The sequence below is a fragment of the Anomaloglossus baeobatrachus genome, chromosome 1 (assembly GCF_048569485.1).
Source record: "Anomaloglossus baeobatrachus isolate aAnoBae1 chromosome 1, aAnoBae1.hap1, whole genome shotgun sequence".
Lineage (NCBI taxonomy): Eukaryota > Metazoa > Chordata > Amphibia > Anura > Aromobatidae > Anomaloglossus > Anomaloglossus baeobatrachus.
In genome coordinates, this window is record NC_134353.1 from 525,551,641 (window position 1) to 525,565,619 (window position 13,979).

General features: G+C 45.3%; 1 protein-coding gene across 1 annotated transcript in view; it reads left to right on the forward strand.

Annotated features, from left to right (window-relative positions):
• Window positions 1-13,979, forward strand: part of LOC142310926 (uncharacterized) — a 375,823-nt gene that overhangs the window by 153,905 nt on the left and 207,939 nt on the right. The window contains exon 11 of the mRNA XM_075348804.1: window positions 9,608-9,680. Within this exon, the coding sequence (XP_075204919.1) occupies window positions 9,608-9,680 (73 nt within the window). The remainder of the gene's footprint in view (window positions 1-9,607; window positions 9,681-13,979) is intronic.

A 13,979-nucleotide genomic window follows, 5' to 3' on the forward strand; every position in this document is an offset into this window, starting at 1 on the left:
CTCCATCAAGGATCTTACGATGGGTCGTCATTTCATCTTCCAACAAGACAACGACCCAAAGCACACAGCCAAGAAAACCAAGGCCTGGTTCAAGAGGGAAAAAATCAAGGTGTTGCAGTGGCCTAGTCAGTCTCCTGACCTTAACCCAATTGAAAACTTGTGGAAGGAGCTCAAGATTAAAGTCCACATGAGACACCCAAAGAACCTAGATAACTTGGAGAAGATCTGCATGGAGGAGTGGGCCAAGATAACTCCAGAGACCTGTGCCGGCCTGATCAGGTCTTATAAAAGACGATTATTAGCTGTAATTGCAAACAAGGGTTATTCCACAAAATATTAAACCTAGGGGTTGAATAATAATTGACCCACACTTTTATGTTGAAAATTTATTAAAATTTAACTGAGCAACATAACTTGTTGGTTTGTAAGATTTATGCATCTGTTCATAAATCCTGCTCTTGTTTGAAGTTTGCAGGCTCTAACTTATTTGCATCTTATCAAACCTGCTAAATCTGCAGGGGGTTGAAGACTACTTGTAGGCACTGTATATATATATATATATATATATATATATATATACTGGTGCATCTCAATAAATGCAGATGAGCTGAGCGCTGCTATCAAAGCAACATGGGCTTCTACCTCATAACACCTCAGCAGTGCCACAGGCTGGTCGCTTCCATGCCACGCCGCGTAGATGCAATGATTCATGCAACAGGAGCCCCGACCAAGTATGGGGTGCTTTTACTCTATTTGCTTTTCAGTAGGCCAACATTTATGAGTTTAAAATGATTTTTTCAGTTGGTCTTATATAATATTTAGTGATGAGCGAGCATGCTTGTTACTACTCGGTACTCGCACGAGTATCACTGTACTCGGGCTACTCGGCGGGGACCGAGTAATCTCGCGATACTCGTGCTGTACTCATGGTCTTCATCCCTGCATGTTGGCGCTCTTTTGAGAGCCAGCCCTCATGCAGGGATTGGCTGGCAGACCACTGCAATGCCACAGCCCTGTTAGTTGTGGAATTGCAGTGATTGGCCGGCCCGCACAGCGTGACCGAGCCTTTATACCGGCCGGCGCGCTGTGCTCTGCTCACAGCCATCCAGACAGTCAGTGCAGGGAGAGTGTCGCTGCTTCAGGGAAAGGTTTGCGGCCCTTTATAGCTATTTCCGTAGCAGGGCTGCAAACAGTGTGACCAAAAGTCCTTCTCAGGACTATTCTAGTTGTATACAGGCAGGCAGGGTATAGCCAGGTCGGAGTACAGTAGCAGAGTCCTTCTCAGGACTATTGTTGCTGTATACAGGCAGGGTATAGCCAGGTCGGAATACAGGCTAGTGACCAGAAGAGTCCTTGTCAGGACTATTGTAGCAGTATACAGGCAGGCAGGGTATATAGCCATTCCTAGTGGTGACCGTATACCAGCCTTCATCATATCTGGGGCTGGTGTACACAGTCTAAACCAGTCCAGATAGTGTCAGACTTCTCATTAATTTTTGCTCCTAAAAACCTGTTAGGTTCTTAGTGCGTCCGTGCTTGCATTTAAAAACCGCATGTGTGTGCCTGTCGGTGGCAGCGTACAGGTGCACTTGTGTGCGTTTTTACCAAACTATTATATAACGCACAAGTGTAGTGTATAATACACGTCAGTCAGCAGTGGCTGATAGTGTCAGAGTTCTCATTAATTTTTGCTCCTAAAAACCTGTTAGGTTCTTAGTGCGTCCGTGCTTGCATTTAAAAACCGCACGTGTGTGCCTGTCGGTGGCAGCGTACAGGTGCACTTGTGTGCGTTTTTACCAAACTATTATATAACGCACAAGTGTAGTGTATAATACACGTCAGTCAGCAGTGGCTGATAGTGTCAGAGTTCTCATTAATTTTTGCTCCTAAAAACCTGTTAGGTTCTTAGTGCGTCCGTGCTTGCATTTAAAAACCGCACGTGTGTGCCTGTCGGTGGCAGCGTACAGGTGCACTTGTGTGCGTTTTTACCAAACTATTATATAACGCACAAGTGTAGTGTGTATAATACACGTCAGTCAGCAGTGGCTGATAGTGTCAGAGTTCTCATTAATTTTTGCTCCTAAAAACCTGTTAGGTTCTTAGTGCGTCCGTGCTTGCATTTAAAAACCGCACGTGTGTGCCTGTCGGTGGCAGCGTACAGGCGCACTTGTGTGCGTTTTTACCAAACTATTATATAACGCACAAGTGTAGTGTATAATACACGTCAGTCAGCAGTGGCTGATAGTGTCAGAGTTCTCATTAATTTTTGCTCCTAAAAACCTGTTAGGTTCTTAGTGTGTCCGTGCTTGCATTTAAAAACCGCACGTGTGTGCCTGTCTGTGGCAGCGTACAGGTGCACGATTTGCACAAACTTGGATATAACGCACAAGTCTAGTGAATACACGTCAGCACAGCATTGCAAAATGCGCAAGGGCGTTGGCAAGGAACAAGGAAGTGGACGTGATGGTGGTGCAGGCAGAGGCCGAGGTCGTGGGCAAGCTCTAATTTCGCCACAACAAAGGGCCACATCTAGTCGCTCGCACGTCCTGTCCCAAATTCTTGGGGACCGCAGCAGTACACCGCTCTTGAACCAAGACCAGTGTCAACAGGTTGTTAGTTGGATAGCGGATAATGCTTCCAGTCAGATTGGCACCACCACAAACACTCTGTCTTCCACACGGTCAAGTGTCAGTAGCCGTGATACTGCACCGCACATTTCAGAACCTGATCCTCCTTCCTACCACAAGGCTGAGTACACGTCCTCGCACATTAATGATCCCACACTTGGACACTCGGAAGAGCTGTTCACGTTTCAATTCGCACATTCTGGCCTCTCGCCAGCTCATGTTGAAGTGGGTCATGAGGAGATCGTATGTACAGATGCCCAAATATTTGAGCAGCCACGTTCTCACGAAGTTGGCAACGTGTCTCAACAAGGGGTGGACGATGATGAGACACAATTGTCAGGAAGTCAGGAGGAGGAGCAGGGTGCGGAAGAGGAAGACGACGTGGTGGATGATCCAGTAACTGACCCAACCTGGCAGGAGGATATGCAGAGCGAGGACAGCAGTGCACAGGGGGAGGGAGGCGTAGCATCCCAACAGGCAGTAAGAAGCAGGGTGGTGGCTCCAGGCAGAAGTCAGGCAACCGTTCCCCGGAACAACAACACGACACAAGGTGCCTGTACAAATGTTAGGTCTTCCCGAGTCTGGCAGTTTTTTAAGTTGGCTCCAGATGATCCTAAAAAGGCCATTTGCAACACCTGCCGTGCCAGCATCAGCAGGGGTACCAAAACTAGCAGCCTGACCACCACCAGCATGATCAGGCACATGTCAGCCAAGCACCCGACTTTGTGGGAAGTACAACAGAGTCGAGGAGCAGTGCTTGCTGATGTCACTGCTACGTCTTCGCTGGTTGTGCATGCGAGCCAATCCCCTGTCCATGCTGCCTGCGAACAAGCCTCCTCCGGTCCTGCACCTGCAGTTGCCTACGCAGAAATAACACCATCATCAAGCAGGTCCTTGTCCCAGCGCAGCGTTCAGTTATCCATTCAGCAAACCTTTGAACGCAGGCGCAAATACACTGCCAACACCCCACATGCCACAGTTCTAAATGCTAACATTTCGCGACTGCTTGCGCTGGAAATGTTGCCTTTTAGGCTGGTGGAGACAGAAGCATTCCGCGACCTGATGGCGGCAGCTGTCCCACGTTACTCGGTCCCCAGCCGCCACTATTTCTCCCGGTGTGCCGTCCCCGCGTTGCATAACCACATCACACGTGCCCTGAACAACGCTGTTTCACCCAAAGTCCACCTAACCACAGACACGTGGACAAGTGCTTGTGGGCAAGGCCGCTACATCTCGTTGACGGCACACTGGGTTAATATTGTGGAAGCTGGGACCCAGTCTGAGCGAGGGATGGAACACGTCCTTCCCACACCAAGGTTTGCTGGCCCTACCTCAGTCAGGGTTTCACCCACACTCTACAGCTCCGGAATGTCATGCTCTTCAGCCTCCTCCTCCTCCTCCTGCGCATCCTCAGCCACTTTACCCTCCACACCAATCCCAAGCTGGAAGCACTGCAGCACTGCCTCGGCAAAGCGGCAACAGGCTGTGCTGAAGCTAATCTGCATAGGTGACAAACCCCACAATGCAGAAGAGGTGTGGACAGCTCTGAAACAGCAGGCAGATCACTGGCTCACACCTCTGAACCTAAAGCCAGGAAAGGTCGTGTGTGACAATGGCCGGAACCTGGTGGCGGCTTTGAGGCGAGGCCAGCTGACACATGTTCCATGCGTGGCCCATGTGCTCAACCTCGTGGTTCAGCGGTTTCTAAAGTCATACCCAGAGCTGTCTGATCTGCTGGTAAAAGTTCGCCGCCTGTCTGCACATTTTCGAAAGTCACCTACTGCTTCAGCCGGCCTTGCCAGCTTTCAGCGCCGTTTGCATCTTCCGGCTCACAGACTGGTGTGTGATGTCCCCACGCATTGGAATTCAACTCTGCACATGTTGGTCAGGATATGTGAGCAGAAGAGGGCAGTTGTTGAGTACCTGCATCACCTAAGCCGTCGGGAAATGGGTCAAACTCCACACATAACACCTGAGGAGTGGAGATGGATGTCCAACCTATGTACCATCCTCCAAAACTTTGAGGACTCCACCAAGATGGTGAGTGGTGATGACGCCATTATTAGCGTCACCATACCGCTACTCTGCCTTCTAAAACGGTCTCTGCTCAAAAACAAACATGATGCATTGCAGGCGGAGCGCGATGAGTTGCAGCAAGAAACAGTAGTGGGTGTGGGTGATAACACACAGCCCAGCCTCGTCTCATCACAACGTGCAGTGGAGGACTATGACGAGGAGGAGGATGAAGACATGGAGCAACTCTCCGGCCAAATTGAGGATATGACATGCACACCAGTCATATCCTCGGTTCAGCGTGGCTGGCCAGAGGACAGGGTAGATGAGGAGGAGGAGGAGGAGGAGGAGGACAGCATGTTCAGTCATCGTGTTGGTCAGGCTACTGAAGTCCTGGCTGTTAAGAGTCTGGCGCACATGGCTGACTTTATGGTAAGCTGCCTGTCTCGTGACCCTCGCGTTAAGAACATCTTGGCCGACAATCATTACTGGTTGGTAACACTGTTAGACCCACGCTACAAGGAGAACTTTATGTCTCTTATTCCCGCGGCGGAGAGGTCAACCAAAATGCAGCAGTTCCGGAAGGCCATAGTCACGGAAGTAGGCAAAGCATTCCCCTCACAAAACGCTAGCGGCATAGGTCAGGAATCAGTGGACAACCAAGGCGTACAGCCAAGAGAGGCACAAGTCCAATCCGCCAGAGGTAGGGGAACAGTCTTTAAGATGTGGGACAGTTTTCTCAGCCCCTCACGTACCACAGCCCCTGAGGTGCGGGGTAGTGCCACAAGAAATCCTAAGTTTGCCCAGATGCTCAAGGAGTAACTTGCAGATCGAACAACTGTACTCCGACATTCATCTGTGCCTTACAATTATTGGGTATCCAAGGTGGACACGTGGCATGAATTGGCTTTCTACGCCTTGGAAGTCCTGGCCTGCCCTGCCGCTAGCGTTTTGTCAGAGCGTGTTTTTAGTGCCGCAGGTGGAATCATTACAGATAAACGCACCCACCTGTCAACTGAAAATGCTGACAGGCTGACTCTGATCAAGATGAACAAGGGTTGGATTGGGCCAGACTTCACCACACCACCAGCAAATGAGAGCGGAATTTAAAGTTTGTAATGGGAATTTGCCATGTACCTCCAGTTACCCATGGGTACACACTTCTGGACTTTGGATAATCGCTGGACTGCTCCTCCTTCTCCTCATGCGCCACCATGATGACCGTTACAATAGTTAGGCCTTTGTTTCAGGTATACCCCCAGTGGTAAATTTTTTCGGCCATTCTTTGCAGAATGGACATTACAACGACAGGAGACCCGCTCCTTTGCAATGGGAACAATGTTTTGAGGCCCTCATGCACGTCTCTATCCAGGGACAACGTGGAGCCTCCCAATTTTTGGCTGCCCTGCCAAAGGGCTATATTATAATACACCCACTTCCTGACAATGGACACTTAATGTTTTGAGGCCCTCATGCACGTCTCTATCCAGGGACAACGTGGAGCCTCCCAATTTTTGGCTGCCCTGCCAAAGGGCTATACTATATTACACCCACTTCCTGACAATGGACACTTAATGTTTTGAGGCCCTCATGCACGTCTGTATGCAGGGACAACGTGGAGCCTCCCAATTTTTGGCTGCCCTGCCAAAGGGCTATACTATAATACACCCACTTCCTGACAATGGACACTTAATGTTTTGAGGCCCTCATGCACGTCTCTATCCAGGGACAACGTGGAGCCTCCCAATTTTTGGCTGCCCTGCCTAAGGGCTATACTACAATAGACCCACTTCCTTACAATGGGCACTTCAGGTTTACAGGCCATCATGCACGTCTGTATGCAGGGGCATTGGTGAACCTCACAATTTTGGACTGCCCTGGCAAAGGAAAATACTACAAAGACTCACTTCCTCAAAATGGGCACATTAGACTCAGAGGCCTTTATGTACGTCTCTTCTCAGGGACATCGGAGTGCCACACAATGTTTTACGTAAAATCTTTCATGTATTGATCTCAAAAAGTAACATACATTAGCTCTATCTCACTATTGGGTATGTGCCCTTAACATTTCCGCCATGAAAATTCATTTTGGTGTCATTTTTGAAGGTTTTCTGGTGAGTCCGTAAAAATGGCGTAAAACGCGGACAAAATTGTTCACAGCTGTGACTTTTGAGTGATAAATGCTTCAAGGGGTCTTCCCCATGCTGTTGCCATGTCATTTGAGCACTCTTCTGAGACTTTTGTGCCATTTTTAGGGTTTCTACATGCTGCCGGGGGTCATTTCACAAAAATACTCGGGTCTCCCATAGGATAACATTGGGCTCGGTGCTCGGGCCGAGTACACGAGTATCTTGGGATGCTCGGCCCGAGCCTCGAGCACCCGAGCTTTTTAGTACTCGCTCATCACTAATAATATTCTAATTTTCTGAGATAATGACTTTTGGGTTTTCATTGCCTGTAAGCCATGATCATCAACATTACAGAAGTAAACACTTGAAATAGATCACTCTGTTTGTAATGACGCTATATAATATATGCGTTTCCTTTTTTGTATTGAATTACTGAAATAAATTAACTTTTTGATGATATTCTAATTTATTAACATGCAGTTGTATATACAGCTCTTGCAAAAATCAAGAGACCACTGTAAAATTTTCAGTTTTTCTGATTTTTCTCCTTATGGGTATATTTTTGAGTGAAATGTAAATTGTTCTTTTATTCTATAAACTTCTGACAACATGTCTCCGAATTTCCAAGCAATACATTTTGTATTTATTTTCTGAAAATGAGAAATGGTCAAATAACAAGCCTACAACCTACAATAGCCCTCAGTCCAGTAGACCAATGCGCAACCAGCTCTGTCCTCACCTATTGTTCCATCACCCATCCCTGTAGACTGTGAGCCCTCGCGGGCAGGGTCCTGTCTGCTCCTATACCAGTCTGTTTTGTACTGTTAATGATTGTTGTACGTATACCCTCTTTCACTTGTAAAGCGCCATGGAATAAATGGCGCTATAATAATAAATAATTATAATAATAACAAAAAAATGCATTGCTTTCAGACCTCAAATAATGCAAAGAAAACAAGTTCATAATCATATAGAAACAACAATACTAATTTATATTTCACCTCAATAACAGTTCAGAAATCAATATTTTGTGGAGTAACCATGATTTTTAATCACAGCTTTCATGCGTCTTGGTATGCTTTTCACCAGTCTTTTACACTGCTTTTGGGTGACCTTATGCCACTCCTGGTGCAAAAGTTTAAGCAGTTCTTTTTTGTTTGATGACTTGTTACTATCCATCTTCCTCTTGATTACATTCCAGAGGTTTTCAATGGGGTTCAAGTCTGGAGATTGTGCTGGCGTTGACAGGGTTTTGATGTGGAGGTCCTTCATCCACACAATGATTGACCTAGTTGTGTGGCATGGCACATGTCCTGCTGGAAAAACCAGTCCTCAGAGTTGGGGAACATTGCCTGAGCAGAAGGAAGCAACTGTTTTGCAGTATAACCTTGTATGCGGCTTAATTCATATGCCCTTTCCAAAGTTTAATCTACCCAATTACAGCCTTGCTGAAGCACCCACAGATCATCATCGATCCTCCACCAAATTTCACAGTGGGTGCAATACACTGTGGCTTGTACGCATCTCCTGGTCTCTGTCTAACCATTAGAGCAAAGCTGTAAATTAGACTCATCAGAGAAGATTACCTTACTCCAGTCCTCTATGGTCCAATCCTTATGGTCTTTGGCAAACTTCAGTCTGGCTCTCCTTTTGCTTCTCATTGATAGCAAAAACTGTGGAAAGAAAGCGCACATAGGGTTTTAACTGATAGATATAGGTGCAGGGAATAGGACAGGTACTCACCTGCTTCAGTTGTGACAGGCACAACTCCTTGTCAGCATGGAATAAATGAATACAAAAGTGGTCAGCTGCAGCCCCGATGTTGCAACAAGATGGGGTATGATCAAAAGAAATCGGGTTAAATGCTGCGCTAAAAACCATAATCCAAAGATATATCGTGAATTCCTTTTCTTTATTTTCACAGGTCAACGCGTTTCAAAGGCATCTCCACCTTCTTCATCAGGACAAAAGTCAGAAAGGAACAGCATCAGTTGCTGTTCCTTTCTGACTTTTGTCCTGATGAAGAAGGTGGAGATGCCTTTGAAACGCGTTGACCTGTGAAAATAACGAAAAGGAATTCACGATATATCTTTGGATTGTGGTTTTTAGCGCAGCATTTAACCCGATTTCTTTTGATCATCCCCCATCTTGCTTCTCATTGATGAAAGGCTTTTTTCTAACTTTACATGACTTGAGCCCTGGTTCTAGGAGCCTGTTATTAACTGTTCTTGCTGTAGACTTCATCCCAGCTGCCATTTGTCATTCCTTTTGTAGGCCACTTGATGTCATCCTGCGGTTGCTGAGTTACATTCGAATAAGATGACGGTCATCCCGGTCAGTGGAGAGTCACTTTAGTCCTCTGCCGGTCTGTATTCAACTGACAATGGAATATAATGGCTGCCAGACATGTAGAGAAGCTAATTTTTATAAAAATGTGCAGTGGTCTCTTAATTTTTGCCAGAGCTGTACATATATATATATATATATATATATATATATATATATATATATAAAAATATATATATATATAAATATAAAATATATATATATTATATATATATATATATATTATTATATATAATTTTATATATATATATATATATATATATATATAAAAATATATATATATATATTTATATATGTATATATATATACACACACATAATATTAACAAAAAAAAACAGAGAACATGCGCACACCCTGTATCTCTATTGTGTATATCGGCTTGGAATCCATAAATTATTGGTAATTGCTTTATATGAGCCTACATTAGATTTTTATAGAAATGTTGTGTCTGCTTGTTTAGCAATAGCAGTTTTTTCCCTGATTTTTTTGTAGGCATTTCAATACCAAAGGCAAAGAATGTTTTGGGATGAAAGTTGGATCATCAAGTACAGTGATATTAAACAAGGTATGGAAGCCACAGGCCATGGTTGCCATTTTGGACATCTACTTTGTGGAGAGCCATTTTCAATTTATGGTTGGGCATTCATTTGTACTGATTATGTCTCTTTTATGTTGTATCAAATTTTGTATCAAACAAAAGGATTTCAGCATATCTGTTTGTAAAGTAATGCATCATGATTCAACAAAAATCATTCAAGCTACATGTGCTTTGTGGCACCTCTGTATGGAATGGTATTAGGGGATATTCTTTTGTACCGCCCCGCACTCGGCCGCAACCGAGCCGCTCGGATCCAAGTTCGTTGGTGGGTGGCTTGAGCGCCTCCGGACCCGGGGTCACCGCTCTGAAAGGGGATGCTGGCGCTTTTGGTGGGGGTTAGGTAGGTGCACGGCCGAAGCTGCGCTTGAGTTCGTGACGCCACCCACGGATGTGGTGAAGGTGTAGACAGCACCGCTGCAGTTACGGGGCACCCGGGGGACATGGTAGTGCAGCAAGATGTTAACCCTTTCGTGGGCAGGGATGATGGCCCCGGGGCCCGTTGGGGGTAGCTGGGCGGTGCAGGGAGGTGCGCAGCCGGGTGGCTCCGTTGTACTCACTGTTATTGACACACAAGTCTCTGGTAAACAAAGTTGATGGTGGTCGGTGCCCGCAGCCGGCTGCGTCTGGTCCCCCACTCGGTTTGGTGGTCTTTGCCTTTCTCCTGCACCGTGTTGTGTAGATGTAGACTGCCTGCGCTTCAGCGACGGGAGTCTGCTCCCCGGCTTGGTGAATGTCGGGAGAGCCCGTTTGCCCGCAGACGCTGGCCCGAGGGATCTCTCTGCCTGTGCGGTGGCTTTCTATCCACCTCGGTGGGCTGTTGTCTTCAGTCAGGACTTGGGTGGGAAAGGACCTATAGTCCAGACCGCAATCAGTTAATTAACTCAGTCCAGTGGATTCTGGACCTCGTTTCAGGGTCTGAGTATCCCCCTGTGTGCTCCGGTTTCCGAGTCGGTTCCCCGGGTCAGTACCGGCGGGCCACTACCCTGTCCCGGTCCACCACGGTTCCACCGAGCCGTCTTCCCGGCTCCTGCAGGCTAAGGCCACTGTATGCCTCCTAGCCAAGGTACCAGGTCTTCGACCTGACAGTAGATTCTAGATTTAGATTTAGATTCTCTAATGTTTCCTCACTCCCTATGTTCTCTATCTTCCTGCTTTTTTACATATCTTCCATTCTGATGACATTTCCCAGTACTTGCTGGGTTACTCAAACGTGATGTCATGAGGGCTTTGGTCACCATTGCAGCTGCTTTCTCAATCCTTAAATGAAGCATCCTCAGTGACTAATGTTTCATGGGCTGGGCTAGTCCCTGCTCTACTGAGCATGTATCAGTTGTCAAATCCAATGCATGCTCAGTATGAGCTCCCTGCTCACAGAGGGAGTGCTTTACTCCATTAAACGCACAGTGACAGTGTGCTCACTTGCCAGCTTTAATGCAAATTGATGAGTTGGCAAGAGAGCGCTAAGTCAGTGCTCATTGAGAAGTAAAGAATGGCGCACAGACAGTAGCACTGGCCCCCTCGCTAATGACTGGTCTCCCTTCTCCCTGCAAGCTGTGTTCTCTCATTTTCAATGTAGATTGACAGTGGTGTACTCTCTTGATGGCTTGTTACTTGTCATTAGAGCAGGTGAGGGAGCTCACTGTCACTATGCATTTCAAGCAATACAGCACTGCCACCGTAAGTAGACAGCCCATACTGAGCATGCATTGGAATTGACAACCAACAGGGACTAGCACAGCTGCTGAACCAGACATCACTGATGAAGCTTCATTTTAAGGGTGCTTTATACTTTGCGACATCGCTAACGATATATCGTCGGGGTCACGTCGTTAGTGATGCACATCCGGCGCCGTTAGCGACATTGCAGCGTGTGACACCAAGGAGCGATGATCAACGATCGCAAAAGTGTCAAAAATCATTGATCGTTGACACGTCGCTCCTTTTCATAATATCGTTGGTGGTGCATGCCGCTGGTTGTTCATCGTTCCTGCGGCATCACACATCGCAATCAGGGTGGATAAAAATCTTGATTTTTTTAAAAAAATCAAAAAAATCAGATTTTTTTTATTTAAATCAGATTTTTTTTATTTAAATCATTTGATTTAAATCAGATTTTTTAATCAAGTTGTACACAAGCAAAACTTTGTCTTTTTGCAAATCTAATTGTTTTACACAAAAATATTAAAACAGTTGATTATGAAACCTAATAATTTTTATTTGCACTATTAGGCTATGTGCCCACGCTACAGGATTTACCGCGGATTTACCGCGGATTTTGCCGCGGATTTACCGCGGATTTGCCGAAAATCTGCAGCAGCAGCACTTCCAAGCCATTTCAATGGCATTTTGGAAATGCTGTGCCCATGCTGCGGATTTTTCCGCGGCGGATTTGCCGCGGATTTTGATCCGGAAAAATCTGCAGCATGTCAATTGTTTGGTGCAGATTTGGTCCGGATTTTTGGTTTTGAATGGGGGAAAAAAAAAAAATGAAATCCGCGGCAAATCCGCGGGTGCGGATTTGCCGCGAAAGTCGCGGATTTTCAGGCAGAAAAATCCGCAGGGACATTCTAGCGTGGGCACATAGCCTTAAACACTCAGAATTGAACTACAGAGAGTAAGTACTTTTTAACAATAGCCTATCTCTAACGTTTGAAGTAAGCAAACATCTTCAGTGAATACATCAGTCCTTTAAGCCTACTGTTTATTTAGGACTTTTAATAGGAAAACCAGTTGTCCTGCTTTAGCAGTTCCTAAGCGGTTTCGGACTGTTGTGTGCACAAAACCAAATGAAGAAAACAATCTCTCTACTCCTGCGGATGAAGCCGATGCAGTCAGTAGCTGAGTAGCTAGATTTATTATCTTTGCTGGAAGAACAAGTGATTGCGACTTCCACCAGTCCAGTGGTTTTAGTTCATTAACGACGTTATCTGCAAACATGTATTTTTGAAATGGTGCAGATTCACACTTCAATTTCAGCACAGTTGCCACAATGTCATGGTTAGTATTGGCGAGCCACTCCATTGCAGAGTTGATTTCCGCCTCAGATAATTTTTTCCCTCTGTAGATGGGATGCAAGATATTGGCTAAATAGTGTTCTTCTTTTAATGCTTGGTCCTTGCGGTGCTGTATTGCAACCTTTACATTGTTTGAGAGGTTCAAGAGATCTAGAGAACCTTCTAAATCTTTCCAAACTTCTGTGGCATCAGCTATGGTTGCAGTATCTTTCTGCATTTTATCCAACGCAATCGATATTGGCTTTAACCTTTCCAAAAGGTCCTCGGCATTTCTCTTCACACCAAGATTTAATACTTTGCTTCGTATATTAGCATCAATTTTATCCCGATGTGTTTCGCAAATGGACAGTAATTTTGACCAGTTGTTAATAAACAGTTCCAAGCAGTCAGCCAAGGTATTCCATCTAACATCTTGTGGTAGAACCAACTTCAGTCCTCCCATTTCCTTGTAGGTTGCATGTGCAAAATGATTATTGCGGAAATATTTAACAATTTCTACAACATGTTCCTTGACACCCAAAATATGCAGGTCTTTTACCAAAAGATGCAACAAATGGGCAGAACAACCGTATGTAATGACATTTGTGTCATCCTGTGCCAGTTCCGCTCGCATTTTTGCCACATTGCTTGCGTTATCAGTAACTAAGCTCCTTACTTTACATCCAAACTGTTCTTGGCATTGGTGAATTGAGTTCTTAGCAATTTCAAGTAAATATTCAGCAGTATGTGAATTTCCAGGTGTGTCGATTGTGTCTGTAAGGTAAGTTTCACCATCTTCTGTTGTGACACAAGTGCAAATTATGGGGTCGTTGTGGATGTTGCTCCAACCATCCAAGCTCATGTTAACAACCTTGTCTTTCAAATATTTTGTACAAGCTGCTCTTTCTATGTCGTATACAGCCTGAAGATGTTTTCCTGAGATATCAAATCTACTTGGTGGTTTGTAGCCTGGTCTAATTCCTTCGATCATTTGTACAAACAATGGGTGCTCAACTAGTCGGAAAGAAGAATTGGTTGCAAATATGAATTTAGCAATTAATTCATCAAAATGTTCTTTCTGGCTCGTCGTAGTCTTTAAGATGAATTTTTCTACACTTTGTTGCACGCAAAGTTTTTTTTTGGGCTGCTTTGTTGAAGTTGTACCCAGATATTGATTGTCACGTGCAGCACAAGCCATATTTGACCCTGAAAGCACAGAAATTAAAAATATAAATCGACTGCGTATTTGAAGAAATATAACGAAAATATTGAA